Here is a 21,979-nt window from a genome sequence, read left to right as displayed (position 1 = left end):
TTTTCTGGGAACCTAAAAGTGCTCTAAAAAACTGTCCTAAAATAACAAAACAAGTTTTAATGGAAATTCTAAAACAAAAAATGCTATTTCTGAAATAAAAAATCCACTGGGTGGCCTTAACAGCAGTTTGGAATTAATAGAAGAGTCAGTGAATTTCAAGACAGATCAGCAGAAAGCGTCCAATCCAAAACACAGAGAGAGAGAAATATTTTGGGGAAAAATAAAAAAGAAGAACAAAGCTTCCAGGACCTGTGGAATAATATCAAAAGGTTTAACATACCTGCAGCTAGAGTTCCAGAAGGAAAGAGAGATGGAGACAGGAAAAACCATGGAGAAATTATGCCTGAAAATCTCCCCAATTTAGTAAAAGACATAAAAAAATTTACAGATCCAGTAAGTTCAAAGAACAGCAAACAAGATAAATTCAAGAAAACAACACAGTCAAGCTGTTCCAATACCAAAGCCAGAGATGATCTTGAAACCAGCCAGAGGAAAACAGCACTTTGGATACAGAACCATAAAATGAATGATGGCCAGAAGACATGTCTCAACTCTTTTAAAAGCTAGAAGAAAAAGAACAGTCAACAAAGAACCCTACATCCAGTGAAAACACCCTTTAACAATACAGGGCAAAACAAAGCATTTTTGGATAAAAGAAAACAGAGAATTTCTTGCCATCAGCCCTGCACTCCAAAACATGCTGAAGAAAAGATTTCCAGACTGAAGGGATACGGTAACAAACTGGTTCTTCTGTAAGAAATGGCAAATACATGAGTAAACATAAAAGACTATATTTTATTTTAACTTTAAAAAAATATGTTCCTATTAAAGCAAAAAATATATTGTAGGGCTAAACAGCATATATAGAAGCAATACATATTTAAGCACAGCATGAAGGACAGAGAAACCTTATGGGTACAATACAATTGCAAGATTCTCACACTCCACATGAACTCAGGAAGGCAGACTGTGAAACTTCAGTAACCCCTAGACCAGCCACTAAAAATAGTGCAACGAAGCAAGCCCATAGCTCAAATGGAGTCTGTGAGTCCCCTTAAATGAAGTTCCAGAAAAGGTGGAACTAATCAATGGTGGGGGAAAAGTAGAAGAGAAAAAAAAGAAAAAAGGCAGGAGGTAGGAGAGAGCAGGGTTTGGTGGCGGTAAAGGTGGGAACTGACCCAAAACAGAATGAGGAAATTTTCTGGGGTGAGAGTAATGTTCTGTATCTTGGTAGGGGTTCATTCATTTACCAAAACTCAAGTGGTGAAAAACACTCACTCACATGATACACTTATAATGTGTGCATTTTGTGATACACCACATTAACAAATTGAAGAATAAAAACCATATTATCGGGGGCTTCCCTGGTGGCGCAGTGGTTGAGAGTCTGCCTGCTAATGCAGGGGACACGGGTTCGAGCCCTGGTCTGGGAAGATCCCACATGCCGCGGAGCAACTAGGCCCGTGAGCCACAACTACTGAGCCTGCGCGTCTGGAGCCTGTGCTCCGCAACAAGAGAGGCCGCGATAGTGAGAGACCCACGCACCGCGATGAAGAGTGGCCCCCGCTTGCCGCAGTTAGAGGAAGCCCTCGCACAGAAACGAAGACCCAACACAGCCAAATAAATAATAATTAAAGGTGCTAATAATTAAAAAAAAAAACATATTATCATCTCAATAGATGCAGAAAAAGTTTTTGATAAAATTCAACATCCATTTATGATAAAAACTCTTCAGAAAGTGGGCAAAGAAGGAATATACCTCAACATAATAAAGACAATAGATGACAAACCCACAGCCAACATCATTCTCAACAGGGAAAAGCTGAAAGCGTTTCCTCTAAGATCGGGAGTAAGACAAGGATGCCCACTCTTGCCACTTTTACTCAATGTAGTTTTGGAAGTCCCGTCCAAGGCAATCAGAGACGAAAAAGAAATAAAAGGAATCCAAATTGGAAAAGAAGTAAAACTGTCACTCTTTGCAGATGACGTGACACTATACATAGAAAATCCTAAAGATGCTACCAGGAAACTGCTAGAGCTTATGAATGAATTTGGTAAAGTTGCTGGATACAAAATTAATACACAGAAATCTGTTGCATTTCTATACGCTAACAATGAAATATCAGAAAGAGAAATTAAGGAAATGATCCCATCTACCATCTCATCACAAAGAATAAAATACCCAGGAATAAACCTACCAAAGGAGGCAAAAGACCTGTACTCTGAAAATTACAAGATGAAAGAAACTGAAGTCAACACAAACAGGTGGAAACATATACCATGTTCTTAGATTGGAAGTTTTAACATTGTTAACATGACCACACTACCCAAGGCAATCTATAGATTCAATGCAATCCCTATCAAATTACCAATGGCATTTTTCACAGAAATAGAACAAAACACTTTTTAATTTGTATGGAAGCAAAAAAGACCCTCAATAGCCAAAACAACCTTGAGAAAGAAGAATGCAGCTGGAGGAATCACGCTCCCTGACTTCAGAGTATACTACAAAACTACAGTAATCAAAACAGTAATGGTATTAGCACAAAAATAGAAATACAGATCAACGGAACAGAACAGAAAGCCCAGAAATAAACCCACACACTTATAGTCAGGAGGCAAGAATATACAACGGAGAAAAGACAGTCTCTTAAATAAGTGGTGCTGGGAAAACTGGACAACTACATGTAAAAGAATGAAATTAGAACATTCTCTAACACCATATACAAAAATAAACTCAAAATAGATTAAAGACCTAAATGTAAGACTGGATACTATAAAACTCCTAGAGGAAAACACAGGCAAAACACTCTTTGACATAAATTGTAGCAGTATTTTTTTTTGATCTGTCTCCTAGAATAATGGAAATAAAAACAAAAATAAACAAATGGGACTTAATTAAACTTAAAAGCTTTTTACACAGCACAGAAAACCATAAACAAAATGAAAAGACAGCCTATGGAAGGGAAGAAAATATCTGCAAACAATGTGACCGATAAGGGATGAATTTCCAAAATATACAAACAGCTCATGTGGCTTAATATCCAAAAAGCAAACAACCCAATCAAAAAAATGGGCAGAAGGACTCCCCTGGTGGCACAGTGGTTAAGAATCCACCCGCCAATGCAGGGGACACAGGTTCGAGCCCTGGTCCGGGAAGATCCCACGTGCTGCCGAGCAACTAAGCCCGTGTGCCACAACTACTGAAGTCCGTGCACCTGAGAGCCTGTGCTCCGCAACAAGAGAAGCCACTGCAATGAGAAGCCCACACACCGCAACGAAGAGTAGCCCCTGCTCGCCACAGCTCAGAGAAAGCCCGCGTGAAGCGACGAAGACCCAACACAGCCAAAAATAAATAAAATAAATAAATTTATTTTTTTTTAAATGGGCAGAAAACCCAAATAAGCATTTCTCCAAAGAAGATATACAGATGGCCAACGGGCACATGAAAAGATGCTCCACATCACTAATTATGAGAGAATTCAAAACAAAACTACAATGAGGTATCATCTCACATCCATCAGAATGGTCACCATCAAAAAGTCTACAAATAACAAATGCTGGAGAGGGTGTGGAGAAAAGGAAACCCTCCTACACTGTTGGTGGGAATGTAAGTTGGTGCAGCCACTATGCAGAACAGTATGGAGGTTCCTTAAAAACTAAAAACAGAGCTACCATATGATCCAGCAATCCCACTCCTGGGCATATATCCAGAAAAGATGAAAACTCTAATTCAAAAAGATACATGCACCACAATGTTCATAGCAGCACTATTTACAATACCCAAGACATGGAATGTCCATCAACAGATGAATGGGTAAAGAAGATATGGTATATACACACAATGGAGTATTATTCAGCCATAAAAAAGAATGAAATAATGCCACGTGCAGCAACATGGATGGACTTAGAGATTATCACACTAAGTGAAGTCAGACAAAGAAAGACAAACATCATATGATATCACTTGTATATGGAATCTAAAAAATGGTACAAATGAACTTACTTACAAAACAGAAATAGACTTATGATTACTAAAGGGGATAGCGGGGCGGGGGGGGGGCAGGGGGACGGTATAGATAAAGTAGGAGGTTGGGATTAACATACACACACTACTATATATAAAACAGGTAAACAACAAGGGCCTACTGTATAGCACAGGGAACTATATTCAGTATCTTGCAATAATCTATAATGGAAAAGAATCAGAAAAAGAATACATATATGTATGTATAAGTGAATCGCTATGCTGTACACCTGAAACTAACAAAACATTGTCCATTAACTATACTCCAATTTTAAAAAATGGTTAACAAATGTAAAATAGCTAGCTAGTGGGAAGCAGCCGCATAGCACAGGGAGATCAGCTTGGTGCTTTGTGACGACCTAGAGGAATGGGATAGGGAGGGTGGCAGGGAGACACAAGAGGGAGGGGATATGGGGATATATGTATGTGTATAGCTGATCCACTTTGTTATACAGCAGAAACTAACACAGCATTGTAAAGCAACTATACTCCAGTAAAGATGATAAAAAATAAATTAATTAAATTAAATTAAAAAATGGTTAAAACAAAAAAAAAGTGTGCAAGTCACAGAATGTAAGTTTTACCTTTAAACTAAACTATACATACACTGAGCTGTAATACTGAGGATATCAACGAAAGGTTACTGAAAAAATAAAAATGAATGAGTAGGGGTGGGGTGGCTGGGAGAGGAACCACGCCACTACGACAAAAGGTTCCGAGGAACAATCAGAGCCGCCCAGAGGCGGCTGGGCGCCCGCAACTCACACAACTGCCAATGCCTCCCACTTCCTACTCCACGAGCCACAGAGCTTAGCCTCCTTTGTCTTCTCATTTCATATTGTTCAGGGTTTTCCTCTCACTTTTAATGATGAAGTAAAAAAACAAAAAAAAACACCACTTTTAACATAATTTTGGTGTCACATAAAACACACAGCCCCTTACTCATGTCACCTCTGAAGTTCCTCATCCTTAAGCCCTGTGTCTGTCTCCCTGCTGCCAGAATGGGGACAGGACGGGATGGGACGGAACCTCCCTCACAGGCTCACCGGGAAGACCGCGCACACACGTCAGAAGCACCCGGCAGAGCGCCCCGCGCAGGGCACGGACCCCTCTTGTTTGCGTGCTATACCTGTCCTCTACTCATCTCCTCACTAACAATTCTGAAAGAAAAAGCATCCTTGTGATTGCTCAATCAGCCTCCCCAGCACGAATATGAACAGCACACTGGTTCACGAGCTTCATACCTAGTCTTTAAAGTACAGGAAAAAACCCACACAAAATAAGTGTTTTCAGAAAAATCCCACCCTGCAAAGTACCCGTACCAGAAACATACTCTGTCGGGAAGCTGGCGACAGGAGGATCACCCTCCCACAGGGAGGAGCGGAGTTCCGAAGAGTATTTTAATACTTGATCGCGTCCAGGCGGAGTACACGCACCGCGCAGTGCCTCCCACGCAGCCCCAACACCCAGTACGTTCAAAGTATCTCATTAATTTAACTGACTTTGTTATAGCTAGGTCGTTACCATTATTCCCAAGCTTTTAATTTTTATTAAAATGCCCAAATGTGATGGGAGAAGGGACTGTTTTTCTTCCCCACAAATTAATTCTCCTCCTTTTTCAAAGTTATTTTTTCTAGTCTAGACTATAATATTTCTAGAAGTAGTTCCTACATATACATGTTTTAATTAGATTCACTGTGAATCAGTAAGAAAATTGAGGATACAATTTCTTTCTAGTAATTCTACTGAAGTTCTTATGTAAAAGTCCCAAATAACTACGAAATGATGCTATAATGCTCCCTTCTTATAATGAATCTGATGTCAATGTTCAAAGTATAAAAGACATATAAACTAACAACTGGGGTGATAACAGTCGCTCGGTTTACTGCCGTTCTATAGCACGTTAAAACATCTAGGCTTACCATGATTTACAATTCTGCAAACACTAAAGGAATATAGTGAAAGAGTCTTATGTTTAGAGATACAAGCTCTAAGCTACCTCTCCAAGACGACCTGATCCACGTGCATGGCTCCACAGGTGACCAGCCCACCAGAGCACCAGAAGACCACACGCCCTGTCCCCAGCTCTCACCTCCTCCCCAGCTCTGGGTGTACTTGTCCATAAACTTGGTTTTGTCACAGCGTAATATAAAGCCAAACCATCCTATTCAGAGTTTCTCCCAACAGAAGCTTTTGCACGCCGGCTTTTGAAAAATAAGTAAGTAGGATACAGATGTTAAAATTCACTAGAATCTACGGCTGTGTAATGCGTAAGAGAAACAGCCATTGGATAAAGGCTATGGAGAGTGTGAGTTGGTAACAGATATTACTAATAGGGCCATAGAAAAGAAAAGCACTAAGGAAGAAAAGGTTTTCACTGAGGGGGCCTTTCATAAACACCAACATGTCCCTTCCACTGGGTTTTCACAGACGCTCAGGACACAGCCCCTACTAGGTGGCAGGGACCGCTGGCCTCTGGGATTGAAAGACAGAGACACAGTCTCTGCCCTCCAATAAGGCAAAGTTTGGTGATGAAAACTTAAAGAACCCTACTACAGTAGGGTAAGGGCTAGGACAGAAGGAGCCAGAAGAAGTCTTATTTAATATGTGTGCACCAGGAAGTAGGGGTTGGGGTGCCCCAGGCAGCAGGTGTCCCATCTGAGAGAACAGCATCTGCAAAGGCTCAGGGCAACATGGCAACACAGTGAACAGGAGCAATATAAAAGCTGAATATAGCCGGGCAAGGGGCAGATCACAAAGGACGCAGCACACCATGCTAAGAACTGCATGCCAGAGAATAACCCTCCTACGGGCATCTTACCAGGACCGTTTCTGTGCCACCCTGGGAACTGCTGTTAGAGGCTAAGAGGGGCCCAGGGAGACTACGGGGTGTTACAGTACACAGACCCAGGCCAGGGAGACGAGTAGGTGTGGTACTAGACTACAACCAGGTTAAAGTCGGCACCTGAACATGTCACTGTTACTTCTAAAAGGAGTTAAGGTACCGAAATTTCTGTTTTAAATTTAATCAAAAAACAAAAGAGAGAAGTTATAAAGTTGCCTCTTGTAGACTTAAAACAATGGCATCAGTTAATTCTACAAAGAGGTCGTCACTCACATTCCAGTCTGCTTCTTAACTTGCGATGAGGCAGGGCCGCGCGGCGCTAGGGCTGTGCTTGTTCCCAGAAGACAGCTTTAATCTGTGCCCTGAATCCCTGATAAACTACCCCAAATCCACCTACTAAGGAGTGTCCCACAGATGTAACCATCATGCCAAGTGTGTTAGGGAGAGGTGAGGGGGGAGAGAGCGAGGGACAGACAGACAGACAGAACCAACGCTGAACCGGGCTGCGGCAGTGCCGATGGAGAACAGTAAGTCTATGGAGATGCTTGGGACCTGAGAACAAGCTGGTTGAAAATGAGAAAGCAGGCGTGGGCTCCTGGCTGGGGATCAGGACAAGGGCTCAGCAATAAAGGATGGGAAGAGAGGACCTTGCCTCTGTACACACTGAGCTCCCGGGGACATCCAGCTGTAGCTCAGTCCCAGTTAGTTAAGAGATTTGGGGGTAACCAGACAGAGCAGCAAAATCACAGCTGAAGATGTCATGAATTATAAAGTAACAAGAGAAGAGAAAGGAGGAGAGAAGCCTGAGGAATACCATCATCAAAAGGGCAGGAAAGCAGGAGAGAAACGGAAAACAAACGCTCATAGAAGCAGGAGGAAGTCAGCGGTGCCAGAGAAGTAAGGGAGGGGGCCCGGCTCCCAGGCAGCGGGTGACCAGGCCCCGCCCAGACCCTTTAACCCAGCATCTCAGCGGCCCCCGTTTGTTTAAAAAAAAATAAATAACACCATCCCCCGCGGAATTTCACTGCGCAGGGAACCCACAGAACAAATGAGAGATGAGAAGGATAAGGGCTGAAAAGCAGCCAGTGAATCTGGCAAATAAGAGGTCATCAAGATAAAGACATCTCCTCCCCCCTCCTCCCACCGCAGGAAAAAAAAAAAAAAGATAAAGACATCAGTGAGACCCAATGGAGAGTCTAGAAGTAAACCGAAACATACTTGGGAAATACGCCATACCGTAACAGACAGCACTTTAAATCTGAGAGGGAAAGGATGCATTATTCAACAAATGGCACTGGGACAACTAGGTGGTCATCTGGAAAATATAAAACCAGCTTTGTACCTTATACCAAATAAATTCCAGATGGATCTGCTAAATGTAAAATGAGAAACCACACAAGTTTTGTAAGAAGACACCGCAGGGAATGGTTATCATGTATAATGCATGATGTGTATATGAGCACAATCTATGCATATGTACAGTAATATGTACGATGCATAATGTATACTGCATTTCTAATTGTGACACAACACCCAGAAGCCAAACGAGACTGAAAAGAATGACATTAAAACAAACAAACAAACAAACAAAAACTGCATGGTAAAGTCTCTTGGAAAAAATCCAAACCTGGAAAACAAATACCTACAACTTCCACTAAAGACAAAAGCATAATTTCCTTGAAACTTAAAGAGCTCCTAAAAAACAATAAAGAAAAGATCAACAACCCAACAGAAAGGGGCAAAGGATACGGAGAGCTCAACAAAAATAAATAAAATGGATCACCTGCAAACATGTCCCTGCACTGAGCAGCATTCCTCACCTAAGTGCCCGGCAGCAGCCAGCGGTGCGCTGACGCCCAGCGGGAGGGGAGGGACGCAGACAGGCGCTCACACACGCTGTGGAGGTCCCACAAGGTGCAGCTCGGAGACACCCCAAATAATTACATAAGCGCAGACCATGTGACCTGCCACCAACCCCACGTCCAGGTTTCGGCTCTGGAGACACACTTACCAACATGTGAAAGGCCATATGCAGGTGACGTGTACATGATATGGAAGTGACGGACATTGTCTGCAACAGTAAGATGGGAACAGTGCTCATCAACAGAGACACACAGGGCAGCCACAAAATAGAATTGAAGCCGCTCTGTGCACTGACATGAATGCTCATCAAGAAAGACGCCAAGAGAAGCAAACAAGGGACAGACCTGTACGTGCAGCAAGACACCAGTTACCTATTTGTAAAGACAGAGAGTCTTTCTGGAAGGTTCTACAAGGAACAAAGAGGGGAACGGAACTGCATGGGTTCCTGGGTAAAAAAAAAAACAAAAAAACAAAAACTTGTTTTTTTAATATGAAATAAAAGGTATCAACCAGCAGGTAAAGGAAAGGAACCTTGAAACGTCCTGTGTGTCCTTCCCTGATTGCATGGGGGATGGGGGAGGGGAAAGAAAGGGATGTTTCATTGAATATTCTTTTGTAGCTTTTCAACTTTTTTTTTAACCTCTCATTATCTATTAAAATATTTTTAATTTAAAAGATTTATTGGGTTCCCTTTAATAAAAACTGTTCTAGTTGAAGAGGCTGGGGGCAGAAGCCAGGTTCCAGGAGGCTGGCTGTATTCTGTATCACTGGGTTTGGGTTTGGGTGGGGGTGTGTGTGTGTGTGTGCGTGTGTGCGTGCGCGCGCACGCACACGCGGGCAGAATAGCATGTATGGGAGATCCTATTTGTATTTAATTATGCATATATGATGTTTTCAAAGAATACATAAGTATATATTTATATAGGCATTAGAACCTCAGAAGGATTCACACCAAACTGTTAAAAATGGGCTCTCCCTGGAGAGCAGGCCTGCTGGCTGCTCTGGGGCAGGACTTGGTCACAAAGGAACCAAGACGTGAGTGGATGACTGAGGGGACACGTGGAAGGAAGGGTCTTGCTGCTTCCACCAAAGTGTTGATGCTCCAAGTGGGAAAACAGTGGAGGTCAAAGGTTGGTGTGGGGAGGTGGGGAGGTCAGGAAATAGCAAAGCGCAGCACGTGACCTAACAATGTCCCTGAGGAAACAGGCAGATGTGACCAGAACAGAGACAGAGGGACTGCCTGGGACAGAAAGGCAACCTCTGCCCCGAAACGAGAGACTAAGGACAGGACGGGTACAGATAACCTGCAAAACACCCACCCCAAGTTCCAACCCCCCAGAGGCGAGTCCGCTGGCCCTGCCTCTGAGGTCCTGGCCGTATACTGTGTCAAAGAGATTATGTGAAATTAGCCATTATTTGAAAGACAGTCTGTCTTGCCTTTGTCTTCTCTTCACTCTAAATAACTTCAGGCCTTCTAACCCAAAACAAAACAAACTGCTTAAGAATTAACCAAATATTTCATTAGTTCTCGATAATTGCTTTTCGCTTTTGACAGGAAACGTTGCTATAATATGTTAGGTCTCACAGGGCAGCCATAAAATAGAGTGGCTATTATAAATAGGGAGGCTCCTACAAAACCGCTGCCTGGTTGAAAGTGATTTCTAAACTGTATATTTCAAGGGTAAAGTCAAAAATCAGAAACCCTTCAATAATCTGTAAACCAGTTAGTGAACTTGGGGCAACAGCTCCTACTCAAACTAATGAGAGAAGCAGTGTTCTGAGGCGGGTTCTCAAAAAAAAAAAGATACCCAAAAGATCTTTTTTTCTAAACTCCAATCCATCTAAGGCAGGAAAAAATAAAAAGAATACTGAAGTAGAGACTATTTTTCCTAGATGTGATAAAATTTTTCCTTTGATTTACTAACAGTCTCTAAGGAGGTCAGCAGTCAACAATTTAGCAAACAGAAAGGATGTACCAGCTCGGGTCCCTCCTCCTAGCTTCCTTTCAAGTTGTAAAACTCATAAGTGAATTTGTTGGGAAAATATGTATATTAATCCAAAACGTCCTCAATCCAAAAGGAAGGTAAATAAGGTATACAGGACTGAGAAGAAAAATGGGTAAAATAAAGCCTAAGTAAACAATGAACTTCAAAAACTGCAGAAACAAGGCTAATGTTGATGTTTATCTGCAATTACGTTCTAACTTGTATCAGTAATGCTACCCCATCGCTTATCACACCCTAATATGACATGAAACTTCCAGCTTCTACAACTATACTCCAGAACACATGTGGAATAGGAACTCAAAAATGTTTGTTGAGTTAAATAAAGCAAATGCGAACTAGCTCGTGTCAAAGCAAATAGCCTTAAATTAACCTGAGGGCAAAAGACAGTAATTAAAGTGCCACATAATCTGAGCCATTATACAGGAGAAAAACAGCAGGACTGAGACTCCAAGGAGACGTGAGGGGTTTTCATTTTCAACGAATATACCAGCAGCAGAAAAGCAATTAAAACCGTACCCCAGGATGTCTCAATTCCTTATCACGTACTTCACTACAAAAAGAGGACACTCTTTGGGACCTATAAAAGCTGGCCAAAAAAAAAAAAAAAATCCAATCTATCTCAGGACACCCTCTCCTGCAGTGTGATGAAGGAAGCCAGACTTGCTTAGAGACTGGTGACCTTGGACCTCAGCTGCCTGGAACAAGTGTGAACAGGGAGCCGCACTGGCCTTCCAGGCACAGCTCTTCCTTTAACCTGAGCGGGAAAACAGCAGCTCCAGGCAAAGTCCCTTCCTGTGGTTTCAGACTACTTTCAGCTCCAACAGTCCAGGGTTTAGGGTTAAAGGAGAAACCAGAGGAAGCCATTTCTACCGCACATGACAAACTACCAGGTGTCTCACCTCTGAACTGCAATGATTTCCAACAGCTTACGAAAAGCAACGAGACAAAGCAAGCTCTTGCTTGCCTTGGGCAAGAGATTATTAGCAGGTTTGTTCACCGTATCTGCGTGGACCCCAAGTTTCTCGGGCACTCAGCCCACAGAGGAGGACTCCGGAGCTGTACCACAGGACACACACCCAGAGGAGGGCCGCCACCCACCACGCTCCTGCACTAAGCACTTTACAAGCAGTTTCGACACCCTCTCGAAGTGGGTCCGTGAGGATCCTCATCACGAGGATTCCGGAACGCGAGGGCAGGAGGGGCTCACAGCTCCCCGGCTCACAGCGTGACCACGGAGCTGACCGGCAGCCCTGAGAGCAGAGTGGCCTCTGCCACCTCTCACCGCAGTTCCGCTGGGAGCCCAGGGACAGACCTGCCGGGCGCTGCGCCGACGCCCAGCAACCCGCCAGGTGCGCTCTTACTGTTGAGAGCCGGGTCCCTCCGGACGGCCGTGTGTGGGCGACACTCCGGAGACGACTGAGCAAGTGTTAGGTGGAAGGGATTAAGACCACGAGCCTACTAGCCGTGAATGAAAATGTCTAGAAGCAAGCACCGGAGACAACTCACAAACCCATCAACTGATGGATGGACAAACAAAACGGGGTAGAGCCACACAACAGAAATTATTCAACCTGAAAGGAGTGAAGTGCTGACACAGGCTACACAGGACATGAGTGAACCTTGAGACCAGTACGCTGAGTGAAAGCAGCCAACCACAAAAGGCCACCTAGCGTGTGACCCCATTTACATGAAATGCCCACAACAGGCAAATCCACAGACAGCAAGTAGATTAGTGGTTGTCACGGCTGGGGGAGGGTGAATGGGAAGTGACTGCAAATAGGTACAGGTTTCTTTTAGGGGTGATGAAAATGTTCTGGAATCAGACAGTGGTGATGGCTGCACAACTCTGTGAATATACTAGAAACCACTGAATTATATACACTTTAGAGGAGTGAATTTCATGACATACGAATTAAATCTCAATAAATAAATAAGCATATGCCGCAGCACTTTATCACTCATACAGAGAAAAGATGGCAAAAGATAAATTTAAACTTTTCCCAAAACTATGGCTTTATAATTAAATAAAATGGAAAGACAGTTTTTCGCACTGCACACCTACAGTGCCTAGCTACTGAGCACAGTGAAGCCACCCCACTCTCCCTCCAGCCTACGAACACCTTCCTTTCTGAAAGTAAAAATGTCTATTTTACATTCTTCACACTTTTCAACTTCTTCTACAAGTCCTTGGAGCAAGAAGAATTTTAAAATAACCCAGTGAGACTTTAGAGAAGGAACTGCAAATACTGACTATATCAGAAAATTTAGTTACAAGAAGTATGTCCCTTTAAATAGGATAAAGAATAAAAAACAATTAACGTCTTTATCTCTAAAAGATAAACACAAAGTCTCTAAGCTCAAAGAGTTCAAAACAAAACACAACGTCTTACAAAAGAAATGCAAACAGAGCTTTAAGGGGCTGCTTTTTCAGGACTGCACTAAATATTAGATTTAGGGATACTAACAAGGCAAAAGGCTTACTTGTTAGATTTCATAGGACTTGTGTATCAGTGTCAGGCATGAATTTGAAAGCAGCAAAGGAACAGAAAGTTAAGTGAATATGAGTGAAGTTAAGTTCAGCAGTGACACAGGGGATGTACTAGGTAAAACTAGACACCATGATTGCTTCTGAAACATGGAAGCAATGGCCCCAAGGTTACTCATTATAACCTCATTATTAAATGTCAGGCAAAATTCTCCAATTTCCCACAGATGAACAGAACAACAACAACAACAAAAAAGCCAGCTCCAAGTAACTACATATTCAAAAATCAACTTAGAAAACACCAAAACTCCAAAACATAAATATTTCACTCCCTGACAACGTGCCTTGTTTAAGTTAGTACTCCTAGGGAATTCCCTGGCAGTCCAGTGGTTAGGACTTGGCGTTCTCACTGTCAGGGGTCGGGGTTCCATCCCTGGTCGGGGAACTAAGATCCCACAAGCCCAGCACTGCAGCCAAAAAAAAAGTTAGCGCTCCTCTATGGAAAGCCAGAGAGGACAAGGCCAAGAGAGCTCTCACAGAACATCTCCTGGGCGCTTCACATGGGACCTCATGGAACCCTCCAAACGAGCCCATGAGACAGGTAACCTGCTTTCCACCCCCAAAGGGAAAACCAGGACGAGAGAGGATTCTGGCCAAGGTCACACAGCTGGTCAATTCCGAGCCCCTGCATCTCATCAAAGGGGTTTCTGGCTTGACAAAAAGTCTCTCTTATAAAAGGTATTTTTGTTCTAGCTTTAGCTCGCTGCCCCGCCAAAATAATCGCCATCTTCTGCTCTTATAAAGTGATGCATCTGTACACACAAAGGAATCCCCTTCAAGAGGTGAATATGACTGGTGTAACAGCCACAGACACTACCAGTGTTTACTAACACGAACAGAGGACTGAGCGCTCATGAAACTGGCCACCAGGGACTGAAAGCCCATGAACACCAGCACCCCAGAGCCTACTGAGTGCCCTATGGACAACCACATTTTATAGGACCCTGCTTTCCCTTTGTTGTAGCTGGAAAAACATTTTTAGGATGGGATTTGAACACACGCTTAAAAAAGGAAACCAAAGTCTCAGAGGTGGTTCATATCTCAAAAAAGATACGACAAGTTAAAAACCAATGTAGGGGGGCTTCCCTGGTGGCACAGTGTTTAAGAATCTGCCTGCCAATGCAGGGGATATGGGTTCGAGCCCTGGTCTGGGAAGATCCCACATGCCGTGGAGCAACTAAGCCCATGCGCCACAACTACTGAGCCTGCAGTCTAGAGCCTGAGAGCCACAACTACTGAGCCTGCATGCCACAACTACTGAAGCCCGTGCGCCTAGAGCCTGTGCTCCACAAGGCACCCCAATGAGAAGCCCACGCACCACAAGGAAGAGTAGCCCCTGCTTGCGGAAACTAGAGAAAGACTGTGCGCAGCAACGAAGACCCAATGCAGCTAAAAAAAAAAAACAACCAATGTAGGTATCACAACCACGTCTCAAAGGAAATCATTAAAAGCCACAATCCACAGTTGAAAGAGCTTAAAAACCACCACTAGCAAACCAGAGAAACAAAGTTTTAGTTTCGGACAGCGCAGACACTATCAAAAAGCACTCAGACTACTGGTATGATTGCAATCTTTTACTTCCCAAAGAAAGTCAGTTTTAATCCCAAAACACACAACACACGTGGTCAAAAATAAATCCTTTTGCTTGGAGCACAATTCTGGCACAGGGTCCCAGGGGGCTGTTAAAAAGACGTTTGAGCCCCAAATGCTTTGTGTTTACATAGTTTTTAAACATTTAGACAAAAGTTCACATTTCTAATTGAATGACCACTCTGCCCTTCCTGTTTAATTTGGAGACAGGAGATCTTTTAACTAATCCTAGTTGGACTCTCAATCAGCCTGGGATTTGTTTCTAAAAAGGAAGGCGGGTCACGGAGAAATAACTGTTTCACACGCGTTGAAGGCTCCAAACCTGCTTTTCCGTCTGTTACAACAGCCCGGTTCTTACACACAGTATAAATACAGACACACGTACACATTCAGAAATACACATATACACTCTATACACATATATACGTGCGCACACACTCACGTATACACACAATGCACATACACTCAAGCAGACGTGTACTCACGTACACGCACACACTGACACACGTGCACACGGCGGCCTGCGGCCCATGGCGGCCTGCGGCCCACGCCGACCCTAACCTCCTCGGGGCGACGCCGACCCCACCACTCCCGGGAAATGGACACCTAAGCCGTGGGAGCCCCAGCACAGCACCCCGCGAACGTCTCCTATCGTTCCAGCGCCTTCTAATCTCCACCTCACTAGCGGCTTCCTTTTCTGATAATAAACACCAGATTTGGAGAAACCAAGAGGACACAATGTGTAATGGTTATCTGTCGCCCAACAGCCCGATGAAGGGGACAAAGGCCTTATCTCGGTTCCAGCTTCCCGCGGAAGACGTGTACCGAAGGCCCGGCGGGCCGCGAACTCTGCCCGGGGCGTCCTTCCCCAGTCCCGGAGCCCCCTCCCCCGGGCCCCGAGTAAGGCGGGTGCGATGGGCCCCAGGGGGCGTGGGGTGCCGGGCGGGGTCTAGGGGTGCGGGTTTGGAGTGCAAGGAGGGAATAGGGGGTTGAGGTGAGGGTGGGGTCTTAAGTGCAGGAGGGAGGCGTGGGACACGGAGTGAAGTGCGGAGTGGAAGCTTGGGGTGGCGAGGAGTCGGTGGGTCGGAAGCCTGGGGTGCGCGCAGGGGTTTGCGGTGATGTGGGGTGCCAGTGGGGGCTTGGGGAGCTAAGTGTGAGGTTTGGGGTTCCGGCGGGGGCTTGGGGCCCGGGGTGAGAGCTTGGGGCGCGGGCACGCACCTTGTGGCAGGCCGGGCATGTGGGCAGCGCGCTCTTGCCCCCGGGGCCCCCGCCGCCGCCGCCGCCGCCGCTCAGGCTGCTCTGGATCTGCGTGAGCTCCTGGCGCAGCACCTGCTTCTGGTGGAAGCTGAAGGCCGGGTGGTTGGAGGCCATGGTGAAAAGCAGCAGGAACTCATCGCCCGTGCGGCCCTCGTTGAGCTGCAGCCCGTAGTTGTGGATGATGGAGTCGATGTGCGTGAGCGTGCGGTAGAGCACGCCCGCCGCCTCGCGCTGCTCCGAGCCCAGCAGCGCCAGCGACACGAGCAGTTTGCTGCGCACCACCTCGTCTGTCAGGTTGGTGAGGCTGCCCAGGTCGGCCGGGTTGTTGGCCTTGATCTCCGAGTCGCGCAGCGAGTGGTAGTCCTTGCGGGCCAGGTCCTCGAGGCACGAGCCGAGGAAGCGCAGCTCGAGCGGGATGCACAGGTCCAGCAGGCCGCACAGGAACTCCACGCGCTGCGGCGACGGCAGCTCCGAGAACCAGCGGTACACACCGTCCCTCTGCAGCGGGCAGCGCTTCTCCACCATGCTGCCGCCCGCGCCGCGCCGCCACGCGGGGCCGGGGGCCGCCGCCCGGGGCCGAGGCCGGGGCCGGGGGCGCGGGCGGGCGCGGGCGGGGGCGCGGCCGGGGCCGGGCGAGGGCGAGGGCGGCCGGGCGCCGAGGGCCGCGCCGGGGCCGGGGGCGCGCGGCGCGGGCGAGACCCCCGCCAGGGGCCGGCGGGCGGGCGCGCGCGGGGCGCCGGGGGGGCCCGGGGCGGCCGGGGCGGCCGGGGGCGGCGATCGGCCTCGGGCCCCCCGCTCACGGGCGGGCTCCTGGCCCGCGCCCGTCCCCGGCGGCGGCCGGTGCGCGGCGGCGGCGGCGGCTGCTCCTCGTCGTCGTCGTCGTCGCCCGGGAGGCGGCCGCCCCCATCTCCCCCCGCGCCGCAGGGTCTGTCACTGCGGGCCGCCCCCCGACGGAGCCGCCCGGGCCATGCCGCCGCGCCGCCGCGCTGGGCCGACGGCCGTTACCCGGGACGGAGGCCGCGGCGGCTCGGGAGCGGCGCTCGGAGCGAACTCGGGAGCGGGCGGCGGAGGGATCTGCGCCGGCACTTGCCACGGCCTCGCGCCTTTGCTTCTAGCGCCGCGGACGGATCCGGGCCGAGCGCCGCGTTCGCAGCTGACGGGCGCCGGGACGAGGCGCAAGTGGGCGGGGAGGCCGCCTCTCACGACAGCCAGGCGGCCGGGCCCGCCCCCCGAGCTGATTGGCTCGGGCTGCGCCTTCTCGGCCCATGATTGTTCCGGGTCCCCAATCCGATTCGCCCCTGCCGCGGCCACGCCTCCCCGGGGCTGTCGATCACGTTGGAACCGCCCCGGCCCGCCCCGCGGCGGCCGGCGGAGTCAATTGGCCGGCGGGCCGGGCGGGCCGAAAACCCGAGGCGGATTTCTGGTTGCTTTTGTTCACACAGATCTGCGTGGAGCATTGTTTTAGGTGAAAGCGGGCGTCCGGGCTTCCCGTTTTATTCCTGAGCGTCACAATAGGAAGGTAGCGAGTGTCTTCGAAAAGCCCCTGGAGCGGGGCTCGAGAGACCCGCGTCCCCATTCCCCCTCTGTCTCTGCGAAGCTGTGTGACCTTGGGCGAGTGGCTTGGCCTCTCTGAGCCCTGGGCGCCACCCCCGAAAATGAGGGTGATGATAACCGCCCCCGGGGCCCGTGAGAAGGTCGTGAGTTCACAGAGGCCGGGCGCCCGCGCCTCTGAGGCGGCTGGCCTGCCTTGAGATGTGACGGGAACAAGCTCTGTGCGAAAACCTCATCCAAATGGAGCCATTAAGTCGGCCTCCTTTCGGCGGGTTACTTCCTCAGCTCCGGAACCGAGAGGATGCAAGCACACCGGCCAGGGTCAGGGAGCATTTGCATTGGCACGGATTGTGGGTTGGGGACAGGTGGGGGAGAAGCTGGTGGCCCAGCCACCTATAACCCTACAACTTCAGGCAGCGGTCCGCCATCTCCAGATAAGGAAACCGAGGCCCGGGAGCAAGAAATTCATTCTTCCCTGCCCTTTCAGTAGAACCTTTCTTCTGACGTCCTGTGGTCTAGGACAGGGCCTGTTCCTGCATTTGTTCAGCAGCTCAACGGGGGCCTGGTGGACGCCAGGTTCTGAACCCTGGGGGGCCCCTTGCGAACAAAGCCTGCCCTCCCGCCTTTGGAGCTGACAACCTGGTCCTGGGCAGTACACAATAGAGATTGATTGAATAAATGAATGCATTTCTTCAGAATATGGTCCAACGTACTAGAAACTTCCTAACAAGACGTTCTGCAACCTCTGGACTTCAAAGTTGAACAGACACTGCAGAGCCATACTTGGGGTGGGGGGAGAAGATTTGCTTCCCAATCCCCCACCCCCTCCACTCCTGGGGCAAATCTTTCCTGAACCACCTGGTGTTTTTGGCCAGTGTGGGAAGGAGCAGGCATCCAGGTGAAGGTCAGCGTAGCTTCCCAAGTGTATTAGGTCCTCATAGGCAACAGGGGCAAGGCTGGGTCCAGCTGGGTCTCTGCACCTTACTTCCCCAGTACAGACTAATTTCTAGGAATAATTTAATTAATCCTTGTTCTCTTTGACCTCACTTTCTCAAGTGATTCCAGGGAAGTAGCCGCATTCCAAAATCTACGACATGAGGAAGTGAAGGAACATGAAAACCAAGACAGTTCACCTTTGCTTTCTTTTGATAAATTAAGTTCCTTGGAGTGGAAAGATCTTGGGACCTTATCGGTGCTGGGGGTTTCCTCAAACCCAGCCCTTCCTGGCTGTGAAATCCCTAAGCTCCGGTGCCAGTCGACCTGGATTCTACTCCCAGCTCTAGCCGGCTGTGTGACCTTGCCCGTACGTTCAACCCCTCCGAGCCTCAGTTTCCTCATTTGTAAAAGGCAGCCGGGAACCCCGCCTCCCAGCTGGCAGTGGAGGTCAGAGATGCTAATGGGAGCCCTTGACAGCTGGGACAACTGAGCCACAAGTAACTGGATCAAGGTCTCCCAGCTCCCAGCCGCCTTCTTGTCACTTCTGCCTGTGCTATTTGCTATTTAATGTATGCACTGGGGTGAAGAGTGTCCCCCACAAGGTCCTGTTCACCCAGAACCTCAGACTGTGACTTTATTTGGAAAAAGGGTCTTTGTAATTATAATTCAGATGAGAATCAAGATGAGATCATGGACTAGAGTGGGTCCTAAAGGAGAGTGTCCTTGTAAGAGACAGAAAAAAAACAGAGACTCGGGAAGAAAAAGCCATGCAAAGACAGAGGCAGAGCTTTGGAGCCAAGGGACACCTGGAGACACCAGGAACTGGAAGAGGCAGGAAAGACCCTCCCCTGGAGCCTTCAGAGGGAGCATGGCCCTGCCGACACCTTGACTTTGAACTTCTGGCCTCCAGAACTGTAAAATAATACATTTCTGTTGTGTTAAGCCACCAAGTATGTGGTTGTTTGTTACAGCAGCCCCAGGAAACTCATACAGTGTTGTTTCCCCCTCAGCTTCAGTCTAGCTCAATTTAATTCAACAGATATTAAATCCCTGCCCTGCTGGACCAGACCCCACTAGGGGTTTGGGGCTTCTAAGGAGAATTGAGACCCAGGCCCCCCGACTCTAAGGAACTGACGGCCTGGACTCCCTGCTGTGAAGCAGACGGGCGCCAGTCCACGAGGGAGCTTTCCCTTCCGCACACTGTTCCCTTCCCCAGGGGCCTCCGGGGAGGGGAGAGGGTGGGCAATGACTCCCAGCCGGCCCTGAGGCTGCAGTTTTCTCTGTTTTCTCTGCTCTGCTTGCTCTCCCTGCCACCCGGGGATCCTTCCCTGAAACAGCCTCCAGCCCTGGGCTGTTTGGAGCTTCTCACTTTCCCTTGCTCTACTTCCACTGGGACTTGAGTGTTTCTCCAGCTGCTACAAAGTGGAGGGGCCGGGGACCCATGGGAGGAGATTGAAGGGGCATCCCTCCATGTGAGAGAAAGGGGGCTGCAGGTAACAGGGAGGTGGGGCTGTGTGTTCAGCAGGGAGACATTCCCCACACAACGCTGAGCAGGACAGCAGGCTCACTCGCTCCTTCGGGCCATACCTGCCACGTGCCCGACACAGGGCCCAGGGATGACAGTGCGGTCTAGGAGAGCTCTCGGTCTACAGTAGGACAATGTGTCTGTCTGCATTTTCCATAGAGCTGGGGTGGAGCAGAAATTAATATTATTATTATTTTTTAATATATAAATTTATTTTATTTATTTATTTTTTGGCTGTGTTGGGTCTTCGTTGCTGCGTGCGGGCTTTCTCTAGTTGCGGCGAGTGGGGGCTACTCTCCTTTGCAGTGCACGGGCTTCTCATTGCAGTGGCTTCTCTTGTTGCGGAGCATGGGCTCTAGGCACGCGGGCTTCAGTAGTTGTGGCTCGCGGGTCCTAGAGCACAGGCTCAGTAGTTGTGGCGCAAGGGCTTAGTTGCTCCACGGCATGTGGGATCTTCCCGGACCAGGGCTCAAACCTGTGTCCCCTGCATTGGCAGGCGGATTCTTAACCACTGTGCCACTTTAATATTATTTTTGAGAAAGAGAAAGATTTGGGGTTCACCCGAAATTCCCCAAATGATTTTGCAATGAAGCTATTATGTGCGAGGGATGACTTCTTGTGTCTGAATCAGTGACACTGTTGAATTACTTCAGTAGGCAGGGACCAGGCTGAGACAAGAGATCAGCCAGCTGGAGTATGGCTCTCCATCTCCCCCACCCCATGGCCTTGCTTCTCCTCTCACTTAGAATCCCGGCCAGAGAGGAAGAGCGTGGAGGCCAGGTTGTGGTTAGGAAAATGAAAACAGAATTAAGATTGAGACTCCGATTAAGACGAGGGTGCCTTAAAAGCATAGGCTCCGTGCCTGGACCCACCGCTTATTTTTCCCTGAGATGTATGGCCAGGATGTGTGTGGTCTCCACTTAGATGTTTTTGTTTGTCCTAGGCCCTGCCTTCCTGTGATTGAGAAAGGAAAGGGACCCCTAATGTGCAGGACTTAAGAAGTGCCTCCCTAATCCTACTGCGGGATCCTTGCTCTGTGCCTCGGCTCCTGATAGCCTCAAGTGACGGCCACGAGCCGGTGCGAGGAATCCTGATGGTGCTGTCGTTGTTCCCATTTTACAGATGCAGAGCGGTCAGTTGTGGGCCTGGGGGCACGCGGTTCAGACATGTTGGAACCAGATCCTGGCCTAAATCAGCTGCCAGGACTCTGTCCCTCAGGGAGGAAAGCACAAAGGTGACAAGTCATTATTCACTATTTCTGCAAACTGGAGATTCCAAAGGTATCTGTGGCATGCCACTTCTTCCTAGCCGTGACTGCTGACAAAGTCCACCTGGGGTCATAAATGGGCAATTGACCCCAGCCACAGCCAGCCCTGTTTCTGCATGACCACACGTTCTCCTCCCGGGCAGACCTGCTTTCCAGGGTGTCTTTGACCTTGCGCTGGATGCAGTGTTTCCCCAGTGGGAGTTACCTGGGCTCTTACTTAAGATGCAGATTCCCAAACCCGACCTCAGGTGTTGAGTCAGACTCTGTGGGGCGGGGCCTTGGAATCTGCATGTGGCGAGCTCCCTGGGGCACACCGAAGTTGGACGACTCCCCTCGGGCAAGGCACAAGGCGTTCTTGCTCTCAGGCTTCTAGTGCTTCCCTGGGTCGACAACTGCAGTCATAATCAGAGTGAAGTCTGTGTTACAGGCCTACCATTCTGCAAGGATCTCCCTATTTTATTTTATTTTATTTTTTATTTTATTTTTATTTTGGCTGCGCTGTGCAGCATGTGGGATCTTAGTTCCCCGACCAGGGATGGAACCGGTGCCCCCTGCATTGGGAACACG

At 48.2% G+C, this 21,979-nt stretch overlaps 1 protein-coding gene across 2 annotated transcripts in view; it reads right to left on the bottom strand.

The window, feature by feature from the left end:
• ZCCHC14 (zinc finger CCHC-type containing 14) overlaps nucleotides 1–16,678 on the bottom strand; it is a 59,113-nt gene extending 42,435 nt beyond the window's left edge. For both annotated transcript variants that reach the window (XM_068527517.1, XM_068527516.1), the window contains exon 1: nucleotides 16,095–16,678. In XM_068527517.1, coding sequence (XP_068383618.1) covers nucleotides 16,095–16,658 — 564 coding nt within the window. In that variant the 5' untranslated portion in view covers nucleotides 16,659–16,678. The remainder of the gene's footprint in view (nucleotides 1–16,094) is intronic.
• Between the last annotated feature and the right edge of the window lie 5,301 nt (nucleotides 16,679–21,979).

This window comes from Eschrichtius robustus, chromosome 19, assembly GCF_028021215.1.
Source record: "Eschrichtius robustus isolate mEscRob2 chromosome 19, mEscRob2.pri, whole genome shotgun sequence".
Lineage (NCBI taxonomy): Eukaryota > Metazoa > Chordata > Mammalia > Artiodactyla > Eschrichtiidae > Eschrichtius > Eschrichtius robustus.
Note: the sequence above shows the minus strand (reverse complement) of the source record. Positions and strands in the feature narration are given on the sequence as shown.